Source organism: Vulpes vulpes, chromosome 7 (genome assembly GCF_048418805.1).
Source record: "Vulpes vulpes isolate BD-2025 chromosome 7, VulVul3, whole genome shotgun sequence".
NCBI classification, from domain to species: Eukaryota; Metazoa; Chordata; class Mammalia; order Carnivora; family Canidae; genus Vulpes; species Vulpes vulpes.
In genome coordinates, this window is record NC_132786.1 from 19,847,202 (window position 1) to 19,868,705 (window position 21,504).

At 42.5% G+C, this 21,504-nt stretch overlaps 1 protein-coding gene across 3 annotated transcripts in view; it reads left to right on the forward strand.

Annotated features, from left to right (window-relative positions):
• The first annotated feature begins 2,048 nt into the window (after positions 1-2,048).
• NUB1 (negative regulator of ubiquitin like proteins 1) overlaps positions 2,049-21,504 on the forward strand; it is a 29,553-nt gene continuing 10,097 nt past the window's right edge. Inside the window, exons 1-9 of one of the 3 annotated variants that reach the window (XM_072763152.1) lie at positions 2,165-2,208; positions 4,823-4,940; positions 6,897-7,064; positions 9,385-9,443; positions 10,004-10,109; positions 10,418-10,488; positions 13,793-13,975; positions 14,160-14,251; positions 16,605-16,711. In XM_072763152.1, coding sequence (XP_072619253.1) covers positions 10,015-10,109; positions 10,418-10,488; positions 13,793-13,975; positions 14,160-14,251; positions 16,605-16,711 — 548 coding nt within the window. In that variant the 5' untranslated portion in view covers positions 2,165-2,208; positions 4,823-4,940; positions 6,897-7,064; positions 9,385-9,443; positions 10,004-10,014. Of the gene's footprint in view, positions 2,209-2,231; positions 2,471-4,822; positions 4,941-6,896; positions 7,065-9,384; positions 9,444-10,003; positions 10,110-10,417; positions 10,489-13,792; positions 13,976-14,159; positions 14,252-16,604; positions 16,712-21,504 lie in introns of those variants that run through there. The other 2 variants (XM_072763151.1, XM_025993771.2) reach the window with 2 other exon arrangements.

A 21,504-nucleotide genomic window follows, 5' to 3' on the forward strand; every position in this document is an offset into this window, starting at 1 on the left:
ATGTATTTTGATTCTGACAGTTACTACCATATTGCCCTTGTCGGAGTTGTGCCAATTTCACCTTCCTGGAGCAACTAAAGAGGGTGTCTATTTCCACACAGCCCTGCCTTCACCAGCTGTCACATTTTTTCCATCTGATGAAAGGCATAAGGTGGTATCTTGTTGTAGTTTGTTTTTTTTGTTTTGTTTTGTTTTGTTTTGGTTTTAGAGAGGAAGAGAGAGAGGCAGAGGGATAGGGTGAAAGATTCTTAAGCAGGCTCCATGCCCAGCACAGAACCTGATAGAGGGCTCAATCTCACAACCCTGAGATCAACACCAGAGCCAAAATCGAGTTGGATGCTTCACTGACTGAGCCACCCAGGCACCCCATGTGTAGTTTTAATTTATATTAATCTCATTTTGAGTAGGGGTTAAGTAATCTGTCATGTGTTTATGGACTATTTGTATTTCCTCCTCGGGGAACTGTATTCACAGAGATCTTTGCCCAGTTTTCTATTTTGTTCCTTTTCCTATTGAATTGTAAGAGCTCTTTATACACCAAGGAGATTTGTCTTTGATGTGACTTACCAATATTTCCCCCCATTCTGCATTTGTCTTTTGACCAAGCAGCTGATTTGGCTCAATGTAAAGAACTTTAATTTCAAAGATTTTCTAAGTATTTGTGTGCCCCAAGAAGGTCTCTTGAGATAGAAGACTTTACTTGGATAGACACAGAAATCTGCCAGCTTAGCATGCACTGGTGGACCCACAGGCAATGCTTCCAAGTCAAGAGATGAGAAAAAGGGGACTGAAATTGCTCTGCACAGTGTGTGCAGTGGCCTCTCTGTAATGGGCAGGAACACGGGCATATACAGAACCTTTGGGAACATGTTTCTCCTCCTTAAAATGGATTTAATGGCACATTCCAACTAAGGCTTCCCACCAGGGAATGGAAGGGCACCAGGAGGAGGGGTCCTGCTTCAGGTCTCCTGACAGGGGATGTCTGAGGATGTGCAGAGGCCCTTTCAGATTGTCCGCACCAGGGCCCCCTGGTGTTTGTTATTCTAGATCCAAAACATCCATTTTTGAAAATGTACTGCTGGGGCTAACGGCATCCCGACGGTTGTCCTGGTGTAGTGAGAGGGATAGACAGATCCCAGCACAAGAGGTTAGCCACCATGCCCTGGTGCATAGTCTTATTATCCGTGTTGATAGAGAGCTAAGTAGCTTGCCCAGGTACCCCCCTGGCATTTGTTGGAGCTGGCTGCCTGCGAGCATGACCTAAGTAAGCTCTCAAGCCCCATCCCATCACAATGCCAAAGCAGGCCCTACAACAGTTCTGGGAGTCAGAAAGGATGGGCCGGCCAGCAGCCTCAAACGAGCAAACTTGCAGAGATCTGAGGTAGCCTTCTTCCATTTTGAGGTCCATCTACCAAAGGGTCATCTATCCATTTCTCAAAGCTCTGCCAGAACCTGTGCTCAGCCACCTGGGTTCTGCTGACGTTCCCAGAGCATCTCACAAGTGGCCTTTAATTTTCATGCACTCTTGTCTTATTTTCTCACCTAGACACACACGGACAAAGCCCAGGCAGCTTTATCCGTTTTTACCACGGTGCGGGACAGGGAGCTTTGGGAGTAGGCGGACGGATATCCATAGACCTTGGGGTCGGTCGTGTGTCGGAGACCCAGTTATCAGGGCCGGTGTCGGGGGACAGGAGCCAGGAAGTCCGGGTGAAGCAACCTAATTTCACCGTGAGTGGAGGCCCGGTGGAGAGCGGGAGGAAAACCCGAGCTTTTGGAGGGAACAACTCTCCCTCCGGGGTAGAGGGTTCTTCCTGCAAGGTCCGCTGACCTGCAAAGCTTTTGGAGAAACGAAGCCAGGTACGATTTCCTCCCAAGTCGAGCATACTGGGCCGGGCCTGCGGTCCCGCCCGGACACCGGACACCGCCTCGGGCTCCTCGGCGGGGGCTAGAGGCCTCCCCCAGGCCCCGCCCCTCCCCTCCCACCCCGTCTTGGCCCCGCCCACCACCGGCCGCCCCGCCCCCGCGTTAGCCCCGCCCCGCCCCGCCCTCTGGCCCCGCCCACAACCCCGCTTTCTGGCCGCGCGAGGGTGGCGCGGCGGCCGCAGCGGCGGGGGCGGGGCCAGCCTCACCCGGAATGAAAACAAACGGCAGCCGCTGCCGCATCCGGGCACTCGGCAGGGAGCGGCGGGCGCGGTGGTGGCGCAGGTGAGGAGGCGGGGGCTCGGCGGCCGTCCCCGACCCGGGTCTCAGCGGCGCCGTGGGACGCCCCGCTTCCCGGCAGGACCCCGAGGCGTCCCCCGCCCAGGGTGGGCGCGGCCACAGCGGGGGGCGGCGGGCGGCGGGCGGAGGCGCGGAGGCCGGCGGGGGCTCGGGGACGCGCCGACGGTTCGCGCGGCCCTAGGTCTGCGCTGGGCTGGGCCCGGGGCTGGAGGTTTGCATGGAATTGTTCTGGGGGAGACGCAGGAAGGTAGGTAGACGCTAAAGTAAATCTCGTTAGATGAAGAGCTTGAATCCCAACACCGCTCCTCCACACATGTCATTTGAGATTTATTTGCAGTCGGAGCTAGATTTTTTCCTGCTAATTAATGACAAACTGGTTGATTCCTGCATTGCTCTGCTTCTGCATTTGGCATCTCCCCTTACTCTTAGTTTTTAACTGAAGAATCTTTTATTACTCCTCCTAGGTGGAAAAGGAATGTATTTTGAATATACGTGCGTACATGTGTATTTGAAAAGCTCTGGGTACCATAGATGGATTCTTTGCAGAAGTGGAAGTGAAAATGTTAAAGGAGTGGTTTCTAATATTTCACTTTCAGTTTGGAGCAGTAATATTAATGAACTTCTGGGCATCCTTCCCCTTCCCCTTCCCCCTCGTTTTGTTGAGAAAGAATTGACCGACATCCCTGCTTTTGTGGCTGTAATGTGAGACGTTGTATGGCACGCGTACTGAAACTTTCTGCCTCTAAAATTCAAAACTGGTTTATTAAATTTTTTTTTTTTGGTTTTGGTTTGGTTTCAAGTATGTATCCTCTTTTATTCTGTGGCCTGTAACTGAAGTTTTTGTTAATTTCAAAACATCAGGTTAATCCTTTTTAAACGTTGAGTCTCATGCACAGAGACCTCCATCTGTTGATTCCCTCCGTGCGCAGAGTGTGAGACACACGTTGCGTTGGTGACTCCCTTTGGGCCTTTAATCAGGCGGTACAAAGAACTTGCCTCCCTCCGTAAGCTGCCCTTGAAATGATCACCCCTCCCTGTTGGTATTTTATCCAGAATTCATGAGGACTTTTGAGTAGGGAACTAGGTGTAGTGGTTGGGTGATTCGTTTGTGCCTGAAAAGCTAAGTACTTCTGTTTTTCTGTGTGAGCAGCTGTTCTGTGAGTGCTTGAAGATCTAGGGTTCTCACGTGGGTCACCGAGATGCACAAGCACCTCTTCGTTGGTGTGTTTGTTCCTCACTCCCTTTCCTCTTCCCGTACTAATTACCCTCTTTCTCCCCTCAGACTGATATAAAATAGGTGTGAACTTTCTTTTAAAATATTTATTTATGGAATACACTGAAGTTAACAAACTTGATTTAAAAATTAGGTGATTTGAGTTTTGGTGGTGTGGAATACTACATGCCCTCTATAGAAAAAGAAAAAGTTAGTTATCAAGGTTATATTAGCCTTGTATATATTTTTTTATTCAATAGAACTTGTCTTCATCATTCAGAAATTAATAACTCTTTCACTTTTCTTACTGCTTCTCTGATTTGGCTGTTTGACCTCTCTAGCAGCCTTACCCACCCCTTCAAATTGCTATGCTGGTGAGAGATGAGTAGACAACTCCATTGCTGCCAGAAGCTTCTTTGGGAGAGACTAGTTACCTACACAGGAGAGACCAGCAACAAAGGATTGCGGGACAAAATGCAAAGTCCAGTGTTGTAGGCAGACATCCCCATGCTAGCTATGACTGTGAACTTTTGTGACCTTGGCCAAGTCCTTTTACAGACCTGGGGCCTGGGTGTTTTCAGCTGTAAAATGATCATCTAACCAGTGTTAGATTGAATAGTGTACATAGATCTGCTGTTGTGTGCTTATTGGAAAGTATACAAATTTTTTTCTGGCAAAACTTTTTTAACTAAAAAAATTCAGTTATAGAGAGTTTTGGTATTTCAGAGTTCACATTAGCTTTTATGTTTATCATACTAATGTGCTTGGTCTTTGTGTTAAACTCACCAAAATACAAATAGAAGATAATTTATATATTTATGTTGAATTGTTTATGAAAGCAGCTTCAAGGATTCATCTTTCTTTCATTTGATCTTTTTTCTTACATCAGAGAGTAATAGTTTAGGAAATAGAAAAGTATAATAAACCTTGCTACATATTAGCAACTTTGAAATGTATATTTTATGTAACATATAATATGTAATTGTATATATTATCTTTTAACATACCTATAGACAATGTATATTTTAGAGAAGTTTATAGCTAGTTAAAACCTAATCTAGGGATGCCTGGGTGGCTCAGCAGTTGAGGGTTTGCCTTTGGCTTCGGGCGTGATCCCAGATTTCTGGGAGGGATTGAATCCTGCATTGGGCTCCTTTCGTGGAGCCTGCTTCTTCTCCCTCTGCCTCTCTTTCTGTGTCTTTCATGAATGAATAAATAAAATCTTAAAAAAAAAAAAAAAACCTAATCTAAAAGTAATTTAAACAGGAGAGGAAGGAGTGGAGGGGAGCTCTTCTTACCACATTGAACACATCAACGTGTTTGGTAAATTATGAAATGCTTTGAAATGTAGGTGGGATATTGTTCATGTACTGTTTTGTTTTCAAGAATGGCGCAAAAGAAATATCTTCAAGCAAAACTGACCCAGTTCTTAAGGGAAGACAGAATTCAACTTTGGAAACCTCCATATACAGATGAAAATAAAGAAGTCGGTTTGGCATTGAAGGTATTTTCCTTTAAGACATAAATAAATAGCAGTGTTATAAGTCTCCTTGGAAAAAAAAAATAAGTCTCCTTGGTAAATAAGATTCTGAAGTCCCAGAAATTTCCAGGTTTAACCATGTAAACTGTTTGCAAAACCAAAAGTATTAGTGATAAGCAGGTACCCACCTTTTACTGGGAATTGACAAGCTTATTTTTGTTTAATAAGATTGTATTCATATGAGAATGTTCTCTAATTTCCTGGGCACATACTATTTTTAATACCTTCACAGTGTTAGATAAAATTAGTAATTTGGAACTAATTTCGACCTGCTGGTGCGACAGTATTGATGCCACTAGGGCGTGTATTACGTGTTCATGGGGAGCAGCTGGGTTGCTGCTCAGTTTTCCTTGCTAACAGGGTTTGCTATAAAACAATTGCTCCCTTCCCTCAGCTTTTTTTTTTATGCAGTGGCTATCTGTTCATTTGTTCAGAATACATTTTTCTAATAATTAAATCTCAATTTTTAATGGCAACATCAGAAATGGCATTATTTTACGTGAGGTTTCTAGAACTTGAAGTTTGCCTGCTTTCTCAAACAGGAGAACATTAATCATTTTTGACAGAAATATTTTATGTTGGAATATAGCATGTACTTCTCTGCTTTCTCAGTCCAAATATCCTGAGATAACTGATGTAGGTTTTTCAGGGACTACGGGTTGTCACAGGGGCATCATATTGTCCACTTAGGAGGGAAGACTTTTTCTTCCTATCTTTCCCCATTCCTGATAGGCCTCACTTTTTAGTTTTTACAACCCATCTTGTGACCTTTTTTCTGAATTTGCTTGTTATAATCCCTTGGCTCAGGAGTTAGATATGGCATAATAGGAAAGCTATTTGGTCTTTGTCCTCGATGCCTGATACAGAGCTCCTAAAACCCTTGGGATATCCCCAGTGGTAAGGGTAATAGAAGCATCTTTTGTTCCAGTGAGGCAACTCTTGGTAATACCTTCAGGATTGTGGCTAGTGACCAAAAAGACCAAACTTCAATCAGAAGATTAGACTTTTGGGGTGCCTGGGTGGCTCAGTCAGTTAAGCATCTGCCTTTGGCTCAGGTCATGATCTCAGGGTCCAAGATCAAGCCCCAGATGGAGCTCTCTGTTCAATGGAGTCTGCTTCTCCTTCTGCCCCTCCCCCAGCTCATTCTCTCTCTCTCTCTCTCTCTCTCTCTCTCTCTCTCAAATAAATAGAATCTTAAAAAAAAAAAAAAAAAGATTAGATTTTCAGCACACTTTCCAACCTCAGGGAAGGGTGAGGGATAGAGATTGAGTTAATCACCAGAGGCCAATGATGTAATCCATCATGCCTACAATAATAACCCTAACTCCCATAAAAGCCCTTAAATGATGGGTTTCCAGGAGCTTCCAGATTGGCACATGGGTATACCATGTGCTGAGAGGGTGGCAACCCCTACTCCTCAGGGATAGAAGCTCCTGCACTCAGGGCCCTTCCAGAGTCCACCTCTGTACCTCTTCACCTATATATTCATTTGTATCCTTCATAACAAACTGCGATTGTAAGTATAGTATTCTTTTGACTTCTGCTGAGTCATTCTAGCAAATTATTTTACAACCAGTCCCAATGATTCAAAATTTTCTGTTAAATTATTTAGAAATGTATAATGTATTACAGTGACATAAGTCATGGCCCTCCTTTCTTTTACCCTTACAATAATCTCAGTTACTTTCACTTCTTCTATTGGGTCTGTTCTCCTACCTCTTATTTGTTTTTATTTTTCCCTGGATCCTTTCTAGCCTCTCTATCTCTCAAGATGCCAAGCCTATCTGGATTTCCCTCTGATAGGCTGACCACCACTCAGCAGTTTTTTGCCTTAGAGTCCTTGATGCGCTGGTCTGTTCTGTGCCCCCGTTTTTTCTGAGTTTGCACCACATTGATCTCTTCTCTGATTTTGCTTCACAGGACCTTGCTAAGAAGTACTCTGACAGGCTAGAATGTTGTGAAAATGAAGTAGAAAAGATAATAGAAGAAATACGTTGCAAAGCAATCAAACGTGGCACAGGAAATGAAAATTATAAAACAACAGGAATTGCTACAATTGAGGTATTTTTACCTCCACGGCTAAGAAAAGTGAGTAATTTTCCCAAATAAGTACATGTAGCGATGCTTTGTTAACTTAGTGATAAGTTACAATTTTTTTAAGCTGCAATCCAAAGTTAAACTTATTTTAAGTTATTTCATGTGCTGAGCATTTATCAACTTCAAAGTTAATTTTATGGATTCTTAAACTGGAACATTTACAAGGTAGGGTTGTCCCTCCTAGGCCTCCCAGACGTCACAAAGCCATGCATCACATGCTTACTTTTTCTAGAGTTTGAGCATTTAGAACTAATGGAGAATTAAAGGAGTACTTCAGGTTTCCCCAAACTGCATGCAGTAGGACACATCAGTAAAGACGTTTCCCTTTTCTCTGTGCTGGTGGAGGCTAGAGGACCATCAGCTCGGTGCTCAAGTGGCACGACCTCGTGTCAGAGCCACGTCCTCAGCATAGTTCAAGTCCAGAAGTGGTACTGGGGCAGGATACTCAAAAGTTGCTGGCCTCTGAGGACTGCTCAGTGTTAATTGTTTTCAGAAGACATGAAACTATATATGTGTGTCAGAGCTACCACAGAACCCAACAGCTTACTCCAAGACAAATGAAAACTGTGTCTGTGCAGAAACTTGCATGTGAATGTTTATAGCAGCTCTGCTCACAAAAGAGCTCTGTCTAGCTCTGTCTAGCCCAAAGGTGGAAACAGCCCAAATATTTGTCCATCAGTGGGTGAACAGATATATGAGTGTATGAGAGCCATGCAGTGGAATATTATTTAGCCATGAAGAGGAATGAAGTGCTGACACATCTTCAACATGGCTGAACCTCAGAAACATTATGAAAGAAGGCAGACACAGGGACGCCTGGGTGGCTCTGTGGTTGAGCATCTACCTTCAGCTCAGGTTATGATCCCAGTCTGGGGATCAAGTTCCACATTGGGCTCCCTACAAGGAGCCTACTTCTCCCTCTGCCTATGTCTCTGACTCTGTGTCTCTCATGAATAAATAAAATCTTAAAAAAAAAAAAAAAAGAAGAAGAAGAAGAAGCCAGACATAAAGGCCACATGTTGTATAATTCCATTTATATAAAATATCTAGAATGAGTAAATCCATAGAGACAGGGACTAGATTAGTGATTGCCTGGGGTCTGGAGGATACAGGCAGAGAATGGGGGTGCAAAATACAGTGTTTTTTTTTGAAGGAGATGATGAAAATGTTCTGAAGTTTGATCATGGCAATAGTTGTATGACTATGTAAGTGTACTGGAAACTACTGACTTTAAAACGATGAGCTTTAGGAAATGTAAATTTTATCTCATTAAAGCTTTAAAAAATTTGTAGGAAAAAGAGCTTTATGAGAAAAAGAAAATTATATATATATATATGTTTATCTCAGGATGCCCGTTCTTGAATTCAAAGGGCAGTATACCCATACAGGCCTCCTCTTTGTTAGTATCCAGCACCTGGGAAACCAGACCACCGCTCAGAAAGCTGATTGGCGAGTATGAATCTGAGCAGATTTGCATGGTCTCATGGGCTTCCCTAGTGATTCCAGTTTTTCCTCATAAGCTCAGCCAGTAGAGAATGAAGAGGTGCCCAGATCATGCCCTGCCACTCCCTGCTCAGTGGGCACAGTGAAAGGGAAAATGTGTTCCCTGGGGTTGACTGTAGTGCTGGGTGGTCTGAGTCCTTGTGCCATAGAGGCCAGTTCCCTTGAACAAAGACGCATCACAAACCCCTCTGAACATCCTACCTCCCACCAGATGCTGAAGCCCTGCCTGTGGTGCACACTTCCACTCCCTTGAGGCTTCTAGGTCACAGGGTCAGCACATGTCACATTATGTTCAGTCACGTTTCTGCCAGGCATGCATCATTTTAGTCCTTGACATTGGTCTCAACCTTCCTGATTTTATAGACAGTAGCACCAAAAAGCGTCACACTGAAGTATATATTTTTTAAGTTTTTTATTTATATTCAGTTTAGTTTGCATATAGTGTTTTAGTAGTTTCAGGGGTAGAATTTAGTGACTCATCAGTTGCATGTAACACCCATGCTCATCCCATTACGTGCCCTCCTTCATGCTTGTCACCCATTACCCCATCCGCCCCCCTACCCCACATCCTCTCCAGCAACCCTGTTTGTTTCCTATGGTTAAGAGTATCTTGTGGTTTGTCTCCCTCTCTGTTTCTACCTTATTTTATTTTTCCCTCCCTTTCCCTATGTTCATCTGTTTTGTTTATTAATTTCCACATATGAATGAGATGATATGGTATTTGTCTTTCTCTGATGACTTATTTCGCTTAGCATAATGGTCTCTAGTTCCATCCATAGTTTCTCTTACTTGCCTTTTTTTTCAACAGGATAGGAAAAACCTTTTGGAGACCCGATTGCACATCACTGGCAGAGAACTGAGGTCGAAGTAAGTATCTGTCTACACCATGCCCCAGATGCTCTCAGCCCTCCTGCATTGGCTCATATGATCCTTTGTGACAGTCCTGTAAGAGGGGAGGAGAATTGAGGCTTTGAGGCTGCACAGTATGGTCAGGCTCACACTGGCTGTTAAGGGCAGAGCAAGAACTCAGGACTGGCACCTCGTGCTTCATTTCCTGGTAGAACTTGAGATCAGTGGGAGCTCTGTGCCTAACACCTAACGGGTACTTGATAACATGTTCAAATCAATGAATGAATCATATAAATAGGCTGATATTCACCGGATCATCAGCTTTGAATTTTATTTCTTAGTGCATTAATAAGTTGCTATGACATTCAACAAAGTGTTTTAGCCAATTTCAGGCTGTTGGCCCATCTGTAAAAAGGAAAAATACCTGTCACATACTAGTGACATTCTAGCTTTTGAGACCTGGTTGGTTATGTCATTTACTTTTATATTTTTAAATGGTAAGTGTTTTGAGTCCCTCCAGGGCTAGCCAGTCCTTATTTCTGAAGCTGATTTTTTTCATTTTCTTTGGTCTACATCAGGGCTGTTAGGGATGGATTCAGGAAGCAACATTCATTCAACACACATGAGGAGAAGATTGTTTGGAACAACCCTCTATTATGGGCTCCTCCAAGGAGACCGCAGAAGGTATAGAGAATGGATTTTCTCCTGACATGCAGCGAGGGCCTTCCTCTTCAGAAGATATTCCCCAAGAGTGGTCCCCACTTTATGAGGAAACAAATAGTAAAGCAGATAGTTTTAAAAGGACATTGTCTCTTTTACAGTTTCAAATAACCATCTAAGTAAGCTGGCTTTATCAGAAAGTGATGTTTGTGAGATAGTAAATCAAAGTACTGGGCATTTCTCAGTGAAATGTATAAAATAATTGTCATGATTAAACTCCACTTGATAATAACAAATTGATCACCTGCAGCCTATACTGGTTTATTTTACAGAATAGCTGAAACTTTTGGATTTCAAGAAAATTATATCAAAATTGTCATAAACAAGAAACAACTTCAACTAGGTATGTCATACCGAAGTGCAGATTTGATATCGAGTTAATGGAATGACTCTGCATCTTTTTTCTCACTGTTTTTCTAATCACAAATTTCTAGGGGCTTTACTGCATGGATAATCTAAAACAGATTATTGTAGAATTTATTAAAATAAAAACCTGAAACAGAAAACTCTTCTAATCAGTATTTACTGTGTGTTCTGTGCTGTGGGAAGAAAAGACACTCCTTACAGGTCTGAGGAAATGTTACAGAATGGAAGTGTAGGTGTGCTCAGAGTGAAGTGGGGGTTCCTGTAAGTTCTCCCCAAGGCAGAAGCGCTAAAGCTAAGTGAGGGCAGTGGATCGTATTCCAATTGAGAGAGCCTCATATTGGAGCCCCTGATGTGAATTTGAGTAATTGAAAAGGTCCAGTATGGCCAAGTGTAGAAAGTGAGGGGAGGCTAGTGCATTTTAAGGCTGGAGGGCCAGGCAGAGGCCACAGTGAAAAGGTTATTGTAGTGATTCTTAACCAGGGACAATTTTGCCACGCAGGGGACATTTGGCAATGTCTGGAGACATTTTTGGTTGTCATGACTTGGTTGTGGGTGGGGATGGAGGCTTGTGATCCTGTCACTTAGTCAAGACCAGGGATGCTGCTGAACATCACACAGGGCGCAGAACAGCCCCAGGACAAAGACTCACTTGTCTCACAATGTCAGTAGTGCTGCTGGGCTCTGTGAACTCGTACCGTATTAGTGTTTCTCCTTAGAGAAGCTGGAAGCCATGAGTGCTGGGGGATGACATGATATATTTGGGTTTTAAAGATCCCTTTGGGTGCAGTAGGAGAACGGACTTGAAGGAGGCATGAACAGATTCAGGAGACCGGTTAGCTGTCATAGCAGCTCAGGCAGGCACTATGATTGGTTTCCAGTAGGTTCTTAGGGCTTAGAGAGGTTCACAGCCTAGCTTGGTGGAATGCAGCCTGCACACGGCCCTATCCTGCCTTCTCCATGAGCCATTTCCCAACGTCTGTTTCACATGTCATAGATAGCTTTTCACTGTCCTCTCTCTCTCTGACAGTTGTTTGTGCTATTCTTCACTGGGCAGAAATCCTGGATTTTGTTGTTATCAGATCCATTTATTTCCACCTTATCATTTGTATTTTAATAAGTTCTTTCCCCAAGCCCAGGGCCACACAGATAGGCTTCTACAGCTTCTTGTATTAGCCTTATCTGCATGAGCTCTATAATCTTTCCAGAGTCCCCCTTTATATATTTAAAGGCTAAGGATCCAGCTTTGTTCTTCTAATATCCCCCACTAAACCTGCCCTTTCCACACTGATACTTGTTGCTCCCTTTATTAGAGCTCTGTTTCTGCACTTCCCATTCTTTCCATTTACCAGTTGGTTGATTCCTGCATTGGAACCATAAAGAGTTTTTCTATTGGGATATAATGGACATATAACATTATATTAGTTTCAGGTGTACAACATAATGATTCAGTGTTTGTATATGTTGTGGAATGAGCACAATAATGTCAACTCACATAGTTAAAATTTATTCTTGTGATGAGAACTCTTAAGATCTACACTCTTAGCAACATTGAAACGTATGATACAGTAATTAACTCTAGTCACCATGCTGTATGTTAAATATTTTATTTATTCATGAGAAACAGAGGCAGAGACATAGAAGGAGAAGCAGGGGAATCCAATACGGGACTCAATCCCAGGACCACAGGATCATGATGTGAGCCAAAGGCAGACGCTCAACCACTAAGCTACCCAGGTGTCCCTAGAGTTTTTTTTTTTTTATTACTGTGGTTTGTTGTAGTTTTAAAATCTAGTAAGATGAGTCCCTTTTTTGGCTCTTCTTTATCAGTGTGACTTGGCTATTGGTGTATCTTTAATTTTCTACATAAATGTTAGAATGTCAGGTTTCTAAAAAAAAAATCTAATGGGGATCCCTGGGTGGCGCAGCGGTTTGGCGCCTGCCTTTGGCCCAGGGCGCGATCCTGGAGACCCGGGATCGAATCCCACATCAGGCTCCCGGTGCATGGAGCCTGCTTCTCCCTCCGCCTGTGTTTCTGCCTCTCTCTCTCTCTCTGTGACTATCATAAATAAATAAAAAATTAAAAAAAAATTAAAAAAAAAATCTAATGGAGTTTTCCAGAAAAGTATTCAAATTTATATATATAGTTCATAAAATTTCATTATTTTAAAAAAACTTATATGTATCTGTGTCTATTCTGCATCTTGGGGGTTGTTCCTTTAACTTAATTTTTGTTAGGTTTATGTATTTGATTATTTTTCATAGAACTAGCTTTTGAGTTTGTTAATATGCTTTCATTCTGTTCCATTGATATCTGACACTTAAAAAAAAAATGTTTTATTTATTTATTCATGAGAGAGAGAGAGGCAGAGACACAGGCAGAGAGAGTGGCAGGCTCCATGCTGGGAGCCTGACGAGGGAACTCGATCCTGGGTCTCCAGGATCACACCCTGGGCTGAAGGTGGTGCGCTAAACCGCTGAGCTACCCGGGCTGCCCTGACACTATCTTTATTAACATTTTATGCGTAAGGAAACTGGGTCCTAGGAGGTAAGCACTTTACTCAGGGCCACAGAGTTGAAAAGGGATAGAACCCAAGAGTTTTGCTTTTAACTGCCCCGCTGTGTTACACCCCACTGCACTGTGGCTTCTCATCTGTTGCTATGAACTGGGTTTATTATTTCTCCAGTGAGAGGGTAGGAAAATTCACTGGGAGATATTAGATTTTTAAAATATTTATTTATTTATTTATTATAGAGAGAGAGAGGCAGAGACACAGGAGGGAAAAGCAGGCTCCATGCCAGGAGCCCAATGTGGGACTCGATCTCGGGACTCCAGGATCACGCCCCGGGCCAAAGGCAGGCGTTAAACTGCTGAGCCACCCAGGGATCCCCATATTTTATTTATTTGAGAGTGAGAAGGCATGAGGGAATACAAGCAGGGGGAACAGAGTACAGTCAGGGGTAGGGGCAGAGGGAAAAGCAGACTCCCTACCGAGCAGTAACCCCAACGCAGGGCTCTATCCCAGGTCCCTGAGATCATGGCCTGAGCCAAAGGCAGACACTTCACCAAGTAAGCCACCCAGGTGCCCCCACTGGCTGATTTTACCCCCTGCTTAACAGTAACAGAATCACACAGCCAGATGTCAGTGTGTTCTTACCAAGTGTGTGGCCAGGGGGCTCATGAGTACTAACGCAGGTGTAGGAGTTCCATTTAACAGAGAGAATGACTGTGATCCGGTTCATTTAATGGCTCTCTTTGTGGCAAGCATTTTTGATTTTTACAGGGAAAACCCTTGAAGAACAAGGAGTAACACACAATGTCAAAGCTATGGTGCTCGAACTAAAACAATCTGAAGAGGATGTGAGGAAAAACTTCCAGCTTGAAGAAGAAGAGCAAAATGAAGCTGAACTAAAAGAGAGAAGAATTCAGAGGACCAAGAGAGGCCTGGAGATACTGGCGGAGAGAGGTACACGGAGCTCTGGGCTCTGTTTCCCTCGGGTTTAAAGGTGGTGGCACAGCACCTGGGGCGGGGGATGGGGCACAGGGGGCACAGTTCTCATGGACTTTCCTCCCCACCGGCTGATGTTCCTGATGTCCCATTACTGCCTTTTAGTGTTAAATTCATGGAGTTCCTTTTGGTTCTGTTGCAGCTGAGATGGTGGTGGATCCAGAAACCACACCGTATTTAGACATAGCTAACCAGACGGGCAGATCTATCAGAATTCCTCCTTCGGAAAGAAAAGTACGTACTAGAGAAATGTATGGCTTGTGCTTTGATTTGCTGTCAGAACAGAAGTGGTTTTCCTGGACGGTTAGAAAGGATTAGAAACAGTTTTCCATTAGAGCTTATAAACAGAGGATGTAAGCATGCGAGGAGCACCTGCGTACAGCAGACTCGCCTTGTGATTTTCAGTGCAGTAGAACAAAATGGCTTGATGGCCTGATGGCCATGTGCTGCCTTTCACGTAAGTGTCTCTTTGTGGTAGTGGTGGTTTTGGTGGGGGTCGTTTTTGTTTTTGTTTTTGTTTTACCAGATGGCCATGTCCTCTTAAGGGCTGGATCAGACTAGGGAGCTGGAGAGGAGAGGAGAGGGGGCATGTATTTTGAGAAAAGCCCGACAGGTGCTTCTTCCCATCACTCCCTGCCTTCCCATTTCCCTGTTTGCTCATTTGGAATAGGCAGGAAGTGGTGTGATCTTTTTTTTTTTTTTTTAAATTAATTTATTTATTTATCTATGATAGACACAGAGAGAGAGAGGTGGTGTGATCTTTGAACACACTCCAGGAGGTCTTTACAGCAGGATTCTACAGCTGGGACCCTGAGATGAGTGTCTGACCTAGAGTCTAGTAGCTTCTAATAATAAGGGCTGTGATGACTGTGGGTCAGGTCAGCTTTAATTTTTCTGTCTTTAAAGGACAAGGCTGAGTAGGCTTTACTATATGACTTATATCATTTAAAATGAGGGATTAAAGTTGAATTTTAATAAGAAAACTTGGTAGCTCTCAGTGGATTGATGCTTGATTACTAATGTTAGTAATCATTTGCCCACAGCTCTCTTATGTTAAATGATGGTAGCTAGGGCCACCCGGCTCGCTCAGCCGGTGGAGCATGCAACTCTTGATCTCAGGGTTGTAAGTTTGAGCCCCATGTTGGGTGTTGAGATTACTTTTTAAAAATCTTTGAAAAAAGTGATATATAGATTGTTCTAGAAAACCTACAAACTGAATTATATAAAAACTCAAGTCTAAAAAAAACCCTCAAGTCTAAATATTAATGAACTTAAATTTTTGGACTTTTTTTTTTTTTTTTAAAGTAAGCTTTGTGCCCAAAATGGGGCTTGAACTCACAGCCTTGAGATCAAGAGTAGCATTCTCGGGACACCTGGGTGGCTCAGTGGTTGACCGTCTGCCTTTGGCTCAGGGCGTGATCCCAGAGTCCTGGAATCGAGTCCCACATTGGGCTTCTTATAGGGAGCCTGCTTCTCCCTCTGCCTGTGTCTCTCATGCATAAATAAATAAAATCTTAAAAAAAAAAAAAAAAAAAAAGAATAGTATTCTCTAGTGACTGAGCCAGCCAGGCGCCTATGGATTACCTTTTAAAGATTGTTTTAGGAATACTGGAGTTGACAAATACTTCAGAAAAAAACTTGATTTAAACTAGAAAGTGAAGGGCGCTTGGGTGGCCCAGTCAGTTAAGTGTCCGCCTTCAGCTCATGTTATGATCCAGGGTCCTGGGATCGAGCTCCACATTGGGCTCCCTACTCAGTGGGGAGCCTGCTTCTCCCTTTCCCTCTGCCACTCCCTCTGCTTGTGCTCTGTCAAATAAAATCTTAAAAAAAAAAAAAAAAGCTAGAAAGTAAAATAATTTTTTTTTTAAGGAAAGACAGAGAAAGCATGAACACAAGGGTCAGAGAGAGAGAATTCCAAGCAGGCTCCAGCATGGAGCTGGCTGTGGGACTTGATCTCACGATCCTGAGATCATGACCTGGGCTGAAACCAAGAGTCAGATAAATAACCCATTGAGCCACCCAGGTGCCCATGAATGCTTTTTATCAAAAGGATAACAGGCATTACTGGCTACTTTTTATTTGTTCAGTCTTACTGAATACTAGTAATAGAGCTAAATCAGCAGATACTAAAAAAAACTGATGGAAACAAATGGACACATGCTGGTTATGACCCTATCAGCCACATTACATTGAGTGCTTGATTTCACCATTGAAATGAAATGAAGCTTTGATTGTATTTCTCTTAATTTAGTTTTTATATTTAGTTGTGATCTTGTTTTTTTTTTTTTTCATTTTATTTGATTTCTTTAGTTTTTTTTTTTAAGATTTTATTTATTTATTCATGAGAGACACAGAGAGAGAGAGGCAGAAACACAGAACACAGGCAGAGGGAGAAGCAGGCTCCATGCAGGGAGCCCGACCTGGGACTCGATTCCAGGTCTCCAGGATCATGCCCTGGGCTGAAGGTGGCGCTAAACCACTGGGCCACCGGGGCTGCCCATGATTTCTTTAGATTTAAATATACTTTTAATATAATTTGTTTATTATAGTTTAAAGTGATGTTTCTTAAAATCTGTATTTTTTCTAGGCCCTTATGTTAGCTATGGGATATCATGAGAAAGGCAGAGCTTTCCTGAAAAGAAAAGAATATGGAATAGCCTTGCCATGTCTGCTGGATGCTGACAAATATTTCTGGTAGGCACTTTTGTACTTGGTGTTACTAGTTTTCAGGAAATTAGCCCAGATTACACACAGCACTATCTCTGCCCTAGATACTTCAGACTTCAGGTTTTCACCCAAGACAGTGGTTAATGTGAAAAGAATAGTTACAGTGTAGACCAGTTTGTAAATTATTTCATCCCTTCAGATTTCTAATGTCTCTTCCCTGTAAAGAATTTTATAAACATATGCACTTATTTTTGTCACCCTCATGTAGGAGCTATGTCTGTTTCCTGTGATGTGTTGTCAGCCTGCACCATCCATTGTGCAGTCCCTGGCAGCTTTTCCCCCTTTTTTGGCGTGGTTGTTGATGATCATTCCCCAAATCCATTGTTTCCTTAGGGACTGCAAAATAGTGATACCTTATTATTCCTTCTGTGTTTATTGCTGGGATTCTTGTGAAAAGGTATATTATTCTTCGTCAGTTATTTGGTTATGGTGAGGTACAGTTTGTACAGAAAGAATAAAATGCTTGGTTCTTTCCTATTTTCTTGTTTTCAGAATAAAGGAAGTACTTCCCTAGAATTTTCCAAAAAGGATATCACCAGTGAGGTTTTCTTTCTTCTTCCTTCTTGTTTTGTTTTGTTTTGTTTTTAAGTATCAATATGAACTCATGGATTTTAACACCTTAAATGTGTTTCAAACCTCAGTGCTTAAATTGATCATCTTTGGCCAATAAGTGGGTCCTGTCCTGCATCCTTTCAACCTGATCCTGGAGGTCTCTAGTATCCAGAGGTGTTCCAGACTCATCCTGATGTTTTCTGCCCCCGATCAGGCATTGGTGGCTTCCCAAGGGCTCCTGATTCCTCTTGATGGGAAACTAATCCTGGCAGAGAAACATTTGAAAAATAGACTTAATATCTAAAAATGATCAAAAGTTAACAACTTTAGGGTTTTCTTTTTCATTTTGACGAATTCCCAGGATATACTGCATACTTCACAAGGATAAATACAAATGTTTATGGTTTGCCAGCCATATTAGCAGCAGGCACCCTTGAGTTTTAAGTGAGAAAAATCTAGATTTAAACTAACTTAAGCAAAAAGGGGGATTTATTTCTTAAATATCTGGGAGGAGGGGCAGATCTGAAAATAACTAGAACAAAGACCCAGTGCCTTTCAGGTTTTCTAACTCTGCTACTTTGTCTCAGCTTCTGTGCTCCTTTCTTTCTCCTTGGCTGTTCCTGGTGCTGGCTGCAGTTTAGGTCCTTCAGTCTCAGATACATTGCTCATTTCCTTCCATAGGTGCTTGTAATTTTTTATTACATAAAATTTCAAATATATATAAAAGTAAAGGTTAGTACAGTGAATTCCTGTGTGTTTCTAATCCAGCCTCAGCAGTCACCAAGACATAGTTGATTTTGATTTGTCCCTATGAACCTTTCTCAATCTTTTTATCCCAGACAAATCCTTGAAATAATTTTCAGGTCCTCAGGAACCCCCGAATAAAAATAACTATCTTCAGTTCACAGTACGTAGTACACATAATAACCTAATGATCATTGTTAGTGCCTCAGTAGAGAATTTTTTTTTCCTGAAGCTCTCTTTATTCAGGCTGACTTTCAGCATAGTTTTAGTGTAAGTTCTTCCTCTTAGTAAAGGAGATCAACTCTAGTGCAGGTCAGGGATGTGGGTGGAAGACACTTCAGTTGTTCTGTCCCCTTCCTACCTCCAGGTAGGCTGGAAGTTCCATCAGAACTTTCTGTGATACGTCTTGGAGTATGGTAGACAGTATGATCCAGAGTAGTTTCTTTCCCTGCTTAAAACTCACAGTGGGAGTTCTGCTTCCAGCCAAGATGGAGTAACAAGGACTGGATGGTCCCCTATTACCTGAAGCAACTGGAAATTTGGGCAGAGTGTATGAAAACTGCCGTTTTCGGTAGGGAAACAATCTGGGGGAGCCCTGCAATCCTTTCAGCTCACTACCTAGAGAGTCTGTAGGCTGCAGCGCAGGGACGAGAAACCCAGGTGGAGCCTCCTGGTCTCCCTGGAGTTGAAGAAATGGAGCTAGGAATCCAGGGAGGCCAAAGTGTGAGAGGAGAGAGCTGCCTGCAGGAATGTGTCACAAAGCTTCAAAAGGTGTCCTTGGAGTATTCCCTTGAGTAATGATCAGTGCCTATTAGGAAACCACCCAGGGCAGGGGAACCCCCACCCCCCCCCCCCACCCCTGCCCGCCCAAAGGAGCAGAGAACAATCTTCAGAGTTCAGAAGGCCAAGAATAATTTGTGCTCCCACCAGCCACAGTGGGAAACTACGAGACATCACAGAGAGAATTCAGAAGGGTGTTGCCTCAGCAGTAGGGCAAACTCACTTCCAAGGGCTGCCGTGGTCCCACCTAACAAAGCTTCAAAGCAAGCCTTAAAAGGATCATACTGTTTTCAAATAACTGCATCTCAGACAAAGCGCAGTAATATTTATAGAGATACAGAAATATCCAGTCATCAATTAAAAACGGAAAATTGTGCAAAGAGGCAGGGAACTACAGCTGTAATAAAGAGAATAATCTAGTCAATGGAAACAGACTCAGAAGTGACATAGAAGATAGAATTCATTGGCTAGGACATTGAAACAGTTACTGTAGCCACATTCCATATATTCGGGAAGGTAGAGGAAGGATAGACCATGTTAAATAGACATGGAACATCCACCAGAGAGCCACGCTGGAATTGCAGAGATGAAAAATACAGTGTCTGAGGTGAGGAGCATGGGGTGAGATACAGTGCAGATTGGACACCACAGAAGGAAAGATGGGTACATGTGAAGATGGGGCAATAGAAATGATCCAACAGGAATCCTTTGAAAAGACTGAAAATTTTTAAAAAATTGGACACAACACCCACAATTTAGTTGTAAAGCAGTTTCAAATGACCTGATATATCAATAATTGTAGTCCCTGCAAAAGGAGACAGCCAGCCCCCAACCCCCACAAAAGAATCTTAAGAAGTAATGGCCAAAATTTTTTCGCAGTTTGTTGAAAACTATAAACCCCCAGATAACTGTAACGAGTCTCTAGTATAAGAAGTAAGAAAAACACCACAGTGAGGCCACTATAATCTGGTTCCTTCAAGCCAGTGATTGAAAAGACTTCTTAGTCGACCTTTCTGGGGGAAAAAAAAAATTGGGGATATGTAAGCTTAGCTTACCTTTTTGAAATTGACATCTTTATTTTATATAAAAATTTAAAACTCATAAGGCAAAGAGAATAAATTTCTGTTAAATAACTGCTTTTACCTCAAGTGGGACTGAATTTTTCTAAAGGTAGGTTCAGTAGGCTTTGTTTAAATAAACGTTGCTCATTTATTTTAATTCGTGTTTTTAACCTGAAAACTCACCATTGAGTATGAAAGCTACTAGAACCATAAGCCAAAGCAGTATTAATAAAAATATACTCTAAGATACAGTTTTATACAAGGTCTTAAAAGTTAGTTTTCTTTCTGAGTGACATGATCAGGTTCAAATACAGGCCTTAATAGTTGCAGAATCATTAACTGTAATTGTCGATTTTGTGGTATCTTTTATAGGCCTCTAAATGAATAGCAAGTGTTATTTCTGAAACTAAAAGAATCACCTGTACTTTGTTAGTCTGAGACCTGGGGTTGTTTTTATGCTGCACAGTACTCCCTTCTGGAATGAACTTGCACACATGATTTTATTTTTATCTGAAATGAGGTGTTTTCTGTCCTTGCTCTTCCTTCTCATTAAACAACAATGAGCCTGCACACCCATGTAAGGCAGTGAAAACTGGGACAAAATGTCCCATTTTCTTATGAACGGCAGGATCATCATCTGTCACAGAAACAGAAATCTAGAATGTAGGGTCACCTCGAATGAAAGATCGGAGCACAGCCCACAGAGGTTTTCCTCTTCCCTCAAAGGCACGTTCTCAGGCCGAGCAGGCAGTTCAGGCAGGGGCCTGTGTGTGTGTGCATGTGTATGAAGTACAGGGTGTACCTCACAGAACTTTCATGAAGAGTAGAAACCGTGGGTGAAAAGTAGAACAGATAACAGATAAATATCCCCAATTTTTTTTCCCCCAGAAAGGTCGACGAAGAAGTCTTTTCAATCACTGGCTTGAAGGAACCAGATTATAGTGGCCTCACTGTGGTGTTTTTCTTACTTCTTATACTAGATGGTATTCACCCAGTATACCATCTTGTGCAGACCCCAGAGCGCTGACGCTCCGCTCAGGAGGCTCCCACATCACACTATAAAGGACACCATCTCATTCCTTTGGTTTTTCTGTTTCTTCCAAGCAGATATTGATAGGCAAGGTGGAAGCTTGAGGGCATGTAGATTTTGCAGCTTTATATAAGAGCAGTCTTATTTTTAATAGAATACCCACGAAAACAAACAGGCGAGACCTTTCAAGTTTCTTCCATACATTTCCCATTTTGGTGACAAGAAAGTTCAGACATGAGGTCTAGATGTGTGTTATGAATTTCTAAAAGTCACATTTTAAAATCAGAATAAATAAACTCAATATCCATCTTTGTCAACATTTCCCTCTTCTCTGGACCTGAGTACAGCTACAGAGTAGCATTTTGCCTGCACCTGAGACCCCAGATCAGCTAAGCATTTAAAGCCTGGCATTTTCTGGATTGTTTTTCCTCCCAGCTTGACTGTGATTGGACATGAATGCCTTGTTTTCATCAGTTGAGGCATTCATAGTTAAGTAGTGATTTTTTTTTTGGAGGTGGGGGGCTCTTTAAAGCATTGTTCTCAACTTTGGGTGTACATTAGACTCACCCAGGGAGATTTTTTATATACAACCT